Genomic DNA, 10664 nt, shown 5'->3' on the forward strand with positions numbered 1-10664 from the left:
TCTGCCTCTGCCTCTGCCTCTGCCTCTGCCTCTGCCTCTGCCTCTGCCTCTGCCTCTGCCTCTGCCTCTGCCTCTGCCTCTGCCTCTGCCTCTGCCTAGCAGAGATTAAAGGTATGCCCCCACCATACCAGGCCCTGATTTTTATTTTATTTTTTTAAATAAAAAAGACGGCTAGTATATAGCTTAGCGGTGGAGTGCTTGCTTAGCCTGGGCAAGGTCCTGGGTTTAATCTCTAGCACAGGGTGTATTTGTCAACAAGCGAGCCTCAAAGTTGAAGACCTTGAAGGAATTGTCATTCTCCTCACTGGACATGGGGAAGTGTAGGTGACTGCAGAGCTGAGGCTCATCCTGTCTACACAAGGATCTCAAATATGCTTCCATCAAATCTGACTGTAGGAACCTTCTTGGCATTAATATTCTGATGAGCAAGGTTTTTCATTTACCTACTAAAGTAAGCCTGTGACAGGCTGGTATCCGCTCCATCCTTTGCTGTCCCTGGCCACCCACACAGGCTCCAGGCTGAAGGCAGGAAGCCCCACGCCTTGCGGACCCACTCCAGACCCCGCCTTCTCCCTTTGATCCTCCCACTGAAAGCCTGAGTTGCAAAGCTGCTCACATGTAATTATTTTAATTCAGCCAGATGCTAAGAATTAGTCTGTTCCTTGCAAGGATTCTAGGGAAAGAGAGAATTCAGCCAAAGATGTGCCAGAAGAAAAAGGAGCTGACAGCCTCTGGTGGGGGAGGGAGCACCCAAACCCCCCAGTGTGGGCAAGAGCCTCGAGCAAGGAAACTGCAGTGTCCAAGGATGAGAGCGAGGGAGGGAGGGAGGGAGGGAGAGAGAGAGAGAGAGAGAGAGAGAGAGAGAGAGAGAGAGAGAGAAGGCAGGGAGGAGGGGGAGAAGAGGAAGGGAGGGAGGAGGGGATATCAGGTGGGAGGGGGTCTAAGGTGGTAAAGGAAGATGCTTACAAGCTGCTGGGAAACCACCAGCACCAACCCCCCTAAGCTTAGACACTCCACAGTGCCCTCCCTGGTGTTACTTAAAGATAAACCAAGGAGGAGGGCTTGAGCTCAGGGAAAACTGAATTGGTACCAGCAAGCAGTTCCCCACAGCCCCTCCTGAGCAACATCCCCATCCCCTTCATCCGCAGCATCAGTTAATTAATCCAACTGCTCCACAACCAGGGAACCCTGAGGCTCTGGGCTTAGAAGCTAGAAGAGGGAGTTGGAGCCACTGGGACTGGAGTTATGGATAGTTGTGAGCCATATTGTGTGTGCTGAGAACCAAACCCGTCTTCTGCAAGAGCAGCCAGTGTTCGTAACTACAGTGTCCTCTCTCAAGTGTCCCATGTTGATTCTTTGTTTTGTTAAGATGAGATCCCTCTGTGTGTTCCTGGTATCCTGGAACTTGCTATCCAGACCTTGAACTCAGAGATCTTCCTGTCTCTGCCTCTCAAGTACTGGGATTAAAGGCCTGCGCCACCACACCTGGCTACTATGTTGATTCTAAATGTGTTCTACTGTTATTATTCTAAAAGGGGTTAACTGTGACCTAACTTGCTCTGTCATAGTTTCTAACATGGTGGATACATAGTTTCTGATGTAGTGAATACATAGTTTCTGACATGGTGGATACATAGTTTATAACATGGCCGACACTGGGGGAAGGCTTCTCCATCTGGGAAGGTCAGAGAGTCTTGTTTCCCCTCTGTTTTATAGTCCCAGAGGAGTCCTGTCCCTGCACCCAGGCTTGGCCTTGAGTTGTCACTTTGCCTTTCCCTCCATGAGAGGTTCCTCACTGACCTCAGGGATGCCTGGCTTGGGTGGCCTGGGAGCCCAAGCCCTGATCTTAGCGTCAGCCAGACCTGGAATAAAGTTCAGCTCTGCATCCTGTTGTTCCAGAGAGAGGCTCTAGTTTCTGGTAAAATGACACTCTTGCTCAAGGCCTTCTCCCATGAACAACTGAGCTTCATCTTATGTCTCAGGACCAGTGTGAGTGTCTGTCATCGTCAGCATCCACTGTCAACTTTACAGAAACCTAAAGTCACCAGGGGAGAGGGACGCTCAACTGAAGAGTTCCCTCCATCACCACGTTGGTCTGTGATCATTTTGTGAGGCATTTTCTTCTTTCTTTTCTTGCTATTTATTTATGCACTTAATTACGTGTATGGGTGTGCGCCCCTGACTGTAGGTACTGTGAGAGGCCAGACATATCTGATCCCCTTGGAGCTTAAGTTACAGGCAGTTATGATCGGCCAGACATGGGTGCTAGGTCCAATGCAAGGAGAATACACATTTTTAACCACTGACTCATCTCTCCAGCTCTGGGGGAGCTGGTGGTTGTCTTGATAAGTTAATTGGTGTAGGACGGCACAGCCCACTGTGGGTGGGGCCGTCCCTAGGCAGGTGGGTCTGGGATCTATAAGAAACTCATCGATCATTATCCTGAGAATAAGCTGGTAAGCCACGCTCATGGTGTCCGCTCCTGCTCTGACTTCCCTCAATGCTGGACTGCTACCTGGGATTATAAAGTAAAATGAACTCCTTCCTCCACAAGTCATTTCCGACACGGTGCTTACCACAGCAAACTAGAACAGCGCTCATCAGTTGACAAATGGCAACATCTGTCAGTACAGCATCTTTACGTGTCTTCCTGTCATCAGCCGTCAGAGCCCTGAGCCCTTTTTTTTGGTGTGGGGAGCCACCCCTATTGCTTGCTTCGCCACAGTCCTACACAAGAGTCAAAACCAAAGGCTGCCAGGGATTGCAGACTCTCGGCTTCGCAACAGCCGCGCCCACCCACGTTTGTATTCATACCTACCCGCGCACATCCACCCACATGCGCACACTCACACTTATGGCCACACCCACACACATTTCTTCCCTCCGATCCACAGGGGGTGACACCCCATGCCCGAGACAAAACTGATCGTTCCACAGAGGGGGTCACCTTATGCTCAAAACAAAACTGAAAATCGATGACCAAATCGCAAGTGCCCAGGGACAGTCTGGGCTGGGGGACTTGTGAGAGAACCTGGAAGGCTGGTCCTTCCTGATCTTACTCTGCTCAACCGTAAGGATGGAATCTTCTAGCTCCAGTATCACAGTCTCATGCCAGCCAGGTCAGGAGGAGCCTTGTCTAGCCTGGGCTCCCTCCAGGTCCACGGAGAAATAGGCTCTGTTACTTACCCTGCAGTTGCTCAGTTCCTCTGCAGACAGGATGATGGTACCACATTTCTTCCCTGGGACACCACTGAAGGAGAAGAGGCAAAAAAAAAACAAAAAAAAAACAAAACAAACCAACAAAACAATGACAAGCCAGACAAGGACAGACCAACCACCTGACACTCCTGGGTCAGCCACTCCCATACCCACCCTGTGCCATCTAGGCATCTGCCCAACACCCCTGAGAAAGAAAGTCTTCAGAAGTGCCTGGGCAATATGGCCAAGCTGTGTGTTGCTGGGGCCACGCCCCCAGCCTCAGTGGCCCCGCCCCCTGCTCCCAAGGCCCACCAGGGAGGTCTTAGAATGGCAACAGCACCCAGACTCACCCGGAAGCTTCCGGACCAGTGGTTCTGGAGCTTTCCATCCAAAGACCACTTCTGTGGGCAAAAGACCTTGTGGGCTAGCCACCCTGTACCCGGCTGACCCAGGGTCCCTTGATGTTCCAGCTCTGAGCCAGTCTCCTTCACTACTGAAGAGCAGCTGAGGATGTGCTATGGTCTCGGGGAGGGGTGACTCTTCCTGGCTCTCGCCTGCAGCTACCTCCCTTTCAATTCCTTGGCTGGGGCCTTCTAGGGACAAGAGACAACTCATTTCTCCTTAGTGAGGGGCCAGGCAGGTCAAAGAAGGACGGGCCATCTACAGCGGAGAAGCCCCTTCAGGAAGGCATGCTGGAAAGGGGTTCTATTCAGGCTACTCCACCCCTATTCCCCTTGTAGGTGTGTGTGTGTGGGAAGATGCCCCAAGGACTAGCCCATGTCACTCTAAGGTTTGAGACTCAGTCAGGAGGCTCAGGGTCACTGAGAGGGAGAGTCATATGTCTGTGGTGCAGATGTGACTAGAGGTCAAAGATTACTCTCCTGTCCCTGCCCATATACGAGGGTGACCTAGAATCTGTTTTTCTAATATGCACACACAGTGCCTATGCAGAGAAGGCCTGAGATGGGCAGTTTCCCTCCCTGTATCCTTGCTTCACTGTTGAGGGGCACTATAAAATCCACACCCCAGCTCTTGCCCAGCCCAGGGCAGCAGCAACATGCTGTGTGGAACCCTATGAGAACCCCCAAACTTTCCCCAGCATCAACCTTTGGACGGGGAGGTTCCCAGATGAGGAGGAATGAGAGGAAGAGAAGCCTCCTAGGGCTGAAGAAACAAACCAAATCTTTCCAAATCCAGTGAACAGAGTAGGGACCACACTTGGCCCCAGCATGTGGCAGTGCCTACACTTGTCCCCTACTCTCGGGCAGTCCTTCCCCGAACACTGGCCTGGTGAGGACCAGGCAGATTCTGGGTAGCAGCCTCCTCCGCCCCTGGCTCTCCATCTGTTGCTCTGCCTTGGGCCCTCACCTTCTATTTCTAATCTTGCTTTTCCCTCCTCACTTGCCTCAGCCTGCTCCCACAGGCTTGGCCTTCCTTCCCCGCTCCCTCTGGCCTTTATTCCCCTCTTACATCTGCTTTTGTTTCCTCTCAGCTCAAGGTACCCACTCTCTTCCTAAACCAGCAGCCACACTGGGCCCCAGCTGTGAGGGAGTCCACATCTGGCTCCTTCCACGTATGCAGGAGGCTGGGACCCCCTTGTTCAGCCCCAAAGGCCCTTAGGCCCACACTGTATGAGAAGAAGCTAGGATGGAGACTCTCCTCAGGAGAGGAGAGGGGAGACCACGGAGGGTCTGTATTGGCCACATTTTGATGAGGCTAGCCCAAAGTATGAAGTCAGAGTGGAGACCGATGAAGTGCACAGCCCTCTGCAGCTGGCGGCGAGCTATGAAGGCAGCGGGAGAGTTGAGCCAAATGGACTTCATAGGGAGAAGGTGGCTCATGTTCGGTGTTTAAGAGGGAAACCATGGAGAATAAGGAGTCAATAAGGATATTAGAGGAAGGAAGGGGGTCAGGGAGGGAATGAGGCAGAACTTGGAAGGACAAAGGGGACTGAGAGGTCCCAGGCCTGCTAACCCTGGGCACAGTTTACTCTTCTGAGCCCAACCCTACTCCCTAAAATCCTAAGAGCCACTTGGCCTCAGCAGGCTCCACTCTGGCCTTTGTAGAAGAGAGGGGTGGCTGAGACCTTGTAAAAGGGACTCAGGACCCTTTATCTTCCTATCCAGGGATTAGATCAGGAGTTGGGCCCAGAGGCGGTAGGCAGCCTCTGCAGGTTGGGCTGAATACAGGACAGGACGGCAACAGCTGCATGGTGACCTACCCGTTAGACACGGCTGGCATAGGCTTGCCTGTCCGGGAGTTGAGGCTGAATGTTCCTATCCTGTGGAGACAGAGGAAGAGAAAGCTGTGCATGAGCCCAGGATCAGTCTTCGCAGGCCAGAACAGATGGACAGACGGATGCCTGGAGCCAGGTGTCTGCCCTGGACATCATTAAAACAGGACCAAAAGTCCACAGAAAGATCTTCCAAGGTTTCAGAGCAAAGCCTGGGCAAGTTACACTACCTCTGGGGTATTCAGAGTCGGGCCCAGACCAGCAGCCCCAGTGTCCTCTGGGAAGGTGTTACAAACATATCCAGACCTACTGGGCCAGAAACTCTGAGGGTGGAGACCAGCTTCTGCTCTGGGTGACCCTGACACCCGCTACACGTGAGGACTGCATCACTGGGCCTCAGTGATTTTTACTGTGCCTCCCCATTCGGATGCTGAAGGCCCAAATGTACTCATGTGACTGTATTTAGAGACAGAGCCATTAAAGGGGCTGAAGAGATGGCTCAGCAGTTAAGAGCCAGGAATGCTCTTCCAGAAGAACCAAGTTTGGTTCCCAGTACCCACATCAGGAGGCTCACGAGCAGCTCTGGGAATCTGACGCCCTCTTCTGGCCTCTGAGGGCACCTGTGTTCATGTGCACGTATCCACACACACAACCATAGACGTGTACACTTAAATAATTAAAAAAAAATAAAAGCAGTTAAGGAAATGAGATTACATGGGTTGGGTGACCATCCAGACACACACAAAGATGGGAGAACAAACCCCACAACATCTCAGATCCAGGAGAGCAGTTGCAGCAGAAAGGAGCTCAGATGGTACCTTGAATTCGGACTTCTGGCTTCCGGAAGTGTGAAGCTTTTCATTTCTCCCACTAAGCCCCTCAGTGTGGTGATCACATCAACACCCGAGTAAATTAATACGGCTGGCTGGGTGCAGCCGCTCATGCCCACTATTCTAGCATTTGGGAGGCTGAGGCAGAGAGCCGTGTTTGAGGCCTTCCTGGGCTACAGAAAAAGACCCTGGGCGCTGACTCCAAAGCTCAGAGGAAACTGGATGTGACGGTGTACACTTGAGATTCCAGTACTTTCACAGGATCTTGAGTTTGAGGCTGCCCTGTAGTGAGACCCTGTCTCAAAACAACAACACCCCCTCCACCCTCAAACACAAGGAAACCAAACCAATGCCACCATCCCTTAACAGGCACAAGGAACAGGCTCGTGGACCTCTCTGGGACAATAGAACCTCTGGGTGTGCAAATCTATTTGTTTGGTTTTGCTTTGTTTTCCGAGACAGGGTTTCTCTGTGTAGCCCTGACTGTCCTGGAACTCGCTCTGGAGACCAGGCTGGCCTCGAACTCGTAGATCCATCTGCCTCTGCCTCCTGAGTGCTAGGATTAAAGGCATGTGCTGCCACCACCTGGCTGCCACCATATCATTTAAATATGAGGCACACACAACTTCCGTGTGCTTTATTTTACTATTTATTTAGAAATAAATAGTAAACAGAATCTCATGGAGCCAAGGCTGGCCTTCAACTTCTGTAGCTGAGGGTGGCCTTGAACTCCTCCTGCCTCCACGCACAAGGGCTAGGTTACATGTATACTCCACCATGTCTGGTATGTTCTCTACTCTATATCACCCTTAGGTGCTTTAGAACACCTAAGACAGAGGAAATACACGGCACAGGCTTGCCACACGGTATTGTCCAGGGAACAATGATCAGGCCAATGTCAGTGCACATCCAGTATTTAGTGCATGGAGTGAATGCTTGTGGATCCCACAAACACTGAGGGCTCCCCGTGTTGGTTTCACTAGCAAGGCACTGACCCTCAGGTCTGTCCCAGAATAGATGCGCAATAAACAGGAGCTGCAGTGGGGTTGAGTCATGAACAGCTAAACTTAGACACACAAGACCGTCTGGGGGAAAGGACCTGCCTCCTCCGAGGTGTCCCGAGCCGCTACAGTTCAGATCTTGTCCTGGGGCTCATCTTCTGGGGGGGGAGGGGAGGATCCATTCATCCCCTACCTATCCAGCAAGCAGGAGGCAGACCTGGAACTAGTTAGGTTTGGAGCCAGGTAGGAGCCAGAGGGGGAAGCAACCTCCCGGCTTCTCCTCAGCCAGAAGCTGAGAGCGGGCAGTGGGCAGTGAACAGGAGCCAAATGTGTTATGCGCGTGTCGAAGAATGAGTAAAAATAACTTAAAAACGTGTAAATTTGAATGAAAGAACATTGCTTCTTAGCAAGAGCTAATTGTGATTTCTCCTGGGAAAACCCTACTGTTCTTTTTCAATTTGTTTTTGCTATTTTTAACTCTGTGTGTATGTGTGCACATATGCATGTGTGCACGTGAGGCCGGAGCTCCCTTGGAGCTGGAGCTGTAGATGGTTGTGAGACACCGGCTGCAGTGTGTGTTCATAACCCGAGAGCCATCCTTCCAGTCTTGTGAGCTGGATATAATTTTTAGGCATCCTTCTATCTATTATTCAGTTGTGTCTACATGGTGGGTTCCAGGTCAGCTAGGGCTACATAGAAAGACCCTGTCTTGAAAAANCAAACCAAACCAAACAAAAAACCCACCCCCACAAAAATCTAAAACAAGAAAAACATCCAAAACAAAAAACAAAACAAAACCCCTAAAATTCTAAATTAAATCATTGTTGTTTTGGTAAAAAACCTAAATGAGTTAAATAAAAAGCAACTATATGCTATTCTTGGCCTCCAAGGACATATGAGATCTAAATTTTGATTGTAAAGATGTCTCTCCTTTTTTTTATGTGTATGCATGCAGGAAGGTGCCCGGAGTCTAGAAGGGAGCTTCAGATCCTCTGAGCCTGGAGTTACAGGTCATCCTGAGCTGTCTGATGTTGGCCTGGGGACCAAACTCAGGGTCCTCTGCAAGAGCGGCAAGTGCCCTTGACTGCTGAGCAGCCTAGACCCGACACACTGTTGTTATTTTTAAGGGATCAGTTCTACATATGTTGGGACTGTGAGGCAAATTCGAATTTGTATCATTTATGTGTGTGGACATGTGTGTGTGTGTGTGTGTGTGTGTGTGTGTAGGCATGTGCCTGTGTGCATGTCATGTGTGTGTATGCACATACAGGTGTATGCATGTGTGTGTACTGTGTGCATTTACATGCATGCACACTTGCATGTGTATGTGTGTGTGCATGTGTATGTGTGCATGTGATGTGTATGTGCATTGTGTGTGCCTTATGCAGGTGTATGTGCAGGTGTGTGCCTTTGTAGGCCACAGGCTAATGTTAGGTCCTTCTTCCATTAATTTCCACCTTATAAAGAGGCAGTGGCTTTCACTTGAGCCCCAAGATCTGCACCTCAGCTGTCTGGCCAGCTCTGAGAACCTCCTGTCTCTGCCTCGGAGCCCGGAGTCCTAGGCTACCATGTTTGTCTAGTTTGTATGTAGTGCTGGGAGTCTCTCTTCATGCCAGAATGACAACTGCTTTTCCCATGCGGCTGTGAGTGTGTGTGTATGTGTGTGTGTGTGTGTCCCTGTGTGTGTATATCCCCAACTTCTTGTGCCACAATTTTGTCAAGGTTCCCCAAATTCTTTAAGCTCCAAACCTATTCCCCCCATCTCAATAAATGATAGCTATTATTATTTTCTGGGGACCCAGAGAGGGGGCTTTTGAGGGGGGAAAAGAGACTTTTCTTGAGGTTCTGATGCTACTATATAGTTACTGAAGAGTTATAGGCAAGTGTCTAGGAGAAAGAGTCTACTGTGTAAACCCTACCCACAGAGCCGGACAGACAGACAGACAGACAGACAGAGACATGTACACAGAGACACACATATAGACATATATACACAAACACACACAGGGACATATCTACAGAGACACACAGACTTACACACACATACAGGGACATATACAGAGACACACACATACACACAGAGAGACAGACACACAGATACACAGAGACATATACACAGGAACACACACACACACACACACACACACGTTACGAACTACAGTGTGTAAAAGGAACTTGGCAGAAGCAAGTGAGCGGTTGCTCTTGCATGCTCTGCCCTGTGGCCTGGACACCTGTCCTAGTCTGTGCCTTCTGGTGCCTGGGCCCTGTCCCCAGGGCTTCCTCGGAATGATGATAAGCCACCCTCAGCAGCATGCGGGAATCCTGAGGCTCCAGAGATCCTTCAGAGTAATAACAGCTCTCCCCAGGAGCCCCATGCCACCCTGTCCCACACACTGTCAGAGAGGGGAGGTGAGAAGGCCTCACTGCATCCAGCCCCAGCCTGGTTTTAGCTCCCAGCTCAGGCCTACACCTACAGGCAGTGCAAATAAATGCCGGGTTCGAATCCCAGCTTTCCCACTTGCTAGCTGTGTGGCTCATTAGGTGGATCATTTCCTCTGCTATTCTCTGGTCTCTTCCTTACACAGCAAGAGAGGTGGTTGCAAACTGACTAGATAGCTCTCAGCCACTGTCCCTCCCCACGGGACACAAGCTCTAATAACTTAGCTTGGTTGGCTTCCTCCAGAATAACTGGGTGAGACGCAGGCTCAAGATGGCTCACTCCAAGGGGAGCCTCCCAGACAGGCTGTACCCCGCTACACTTACGTGAGAGGCTTCTCCAGACGGCTCCCAGAGGACCCTACAATTTCTCCGAGGGTACAGAAGGCCTGGCCCAGGAAGTCCTGCACATTCAAGGGCAGAAGAGATGAGAGTTAGTCACCTTGTTCACACCCACCCCACTGCCCCCACTGAAGTGACCACATGCAGCCATGGATACACTCTCCCTTGAGTGAAGCCCAGGGCCCAGCCAGAATATGACATTTAAGAGACAGCCTGAGCTTGCTGGGCAGTCACGGGCAGAACTCACGTGTTTAGATAGATCCGGGCTCTTGGAGTCAACATCGTAGCTACAGGGAACATAGAAAAATGGTAAAGGCAGGCAGGGGACATCCCACTTAACCCTGTCTCCAACTCCGAGTTCACCCCTCAAGTAGGCTCCATCAGTGTGAGCACTGGGAGTCTTGGAGGCTCATCCTGTCCTGACTTCGGTGAAGACAGGGATAAAGATAACCCAGGATCCCTTAGGATTTGCGTATTTCCCAGCCAGGGAGATGGCGCTTTCGGCCAAGCCTGGTGATCGGAGTTCAGTCCTCGAGACTCACACGAAGGAAGGAGAAAACCAATTCTCACAAACTGTCCTCTGGCGTCCACACCCTGCCACACACACACACACACACACACACA

The 10664-nt window shown here is 50.9% G+C and overlaps 1 protein-coding gene across 2 annotated transcripts in view; it reads right to left on the minus strand.

The window, feature by feature from the left end:
• Cpne5 (copine 5) overlaps positions 1 to 10664 on the minus strand; it is an 83437-nt gene that overhangs the window by 43058 nt on the left and 29715 nt on the right. Inside the window, exons 5-9 of one of the 2 annotated variants that reach the window (XM_021221212.2) lie at positions 10288 to 10327; positions 10026 to 10102; positions 5420 to 5479; positions 3549 to 3599; positions 3187 to 3250 (exon numbers count right to left, since the gene is read on the minus strand). In XM_021221212.2, coding sequence (XP_021076871.1) covers positions 3187 to 3250; positions 3549 to 3599; positions 5420 to 5479; positions 10026 to 10102; positions 10288 to 10327 — 292 coding nt within the window. The remainder of the gene's footprint in view (positions 1 to 3186; positions 3251 to 3548; positions 3600 to 5419; positions 5480 to 10025; positions 10103 to 10287; positions 10328 to 10664) is intronic. The other variant, XM_021221214.2, reaches the window with a different exon arrangement.

This window comes from Mus pahari, chromosome 21 (assembly GCF_900095145.1).
Source record: "Mus pahari chromosome 21, PAHARI_EIJ_v1.1, whole genome shotgun sequence".
Taxonomy (NCBI): Eukaryota; Metazoa; Chordata; class Mammalia; order Rodentia; family Muridae; genus Mus; species Mus pahari.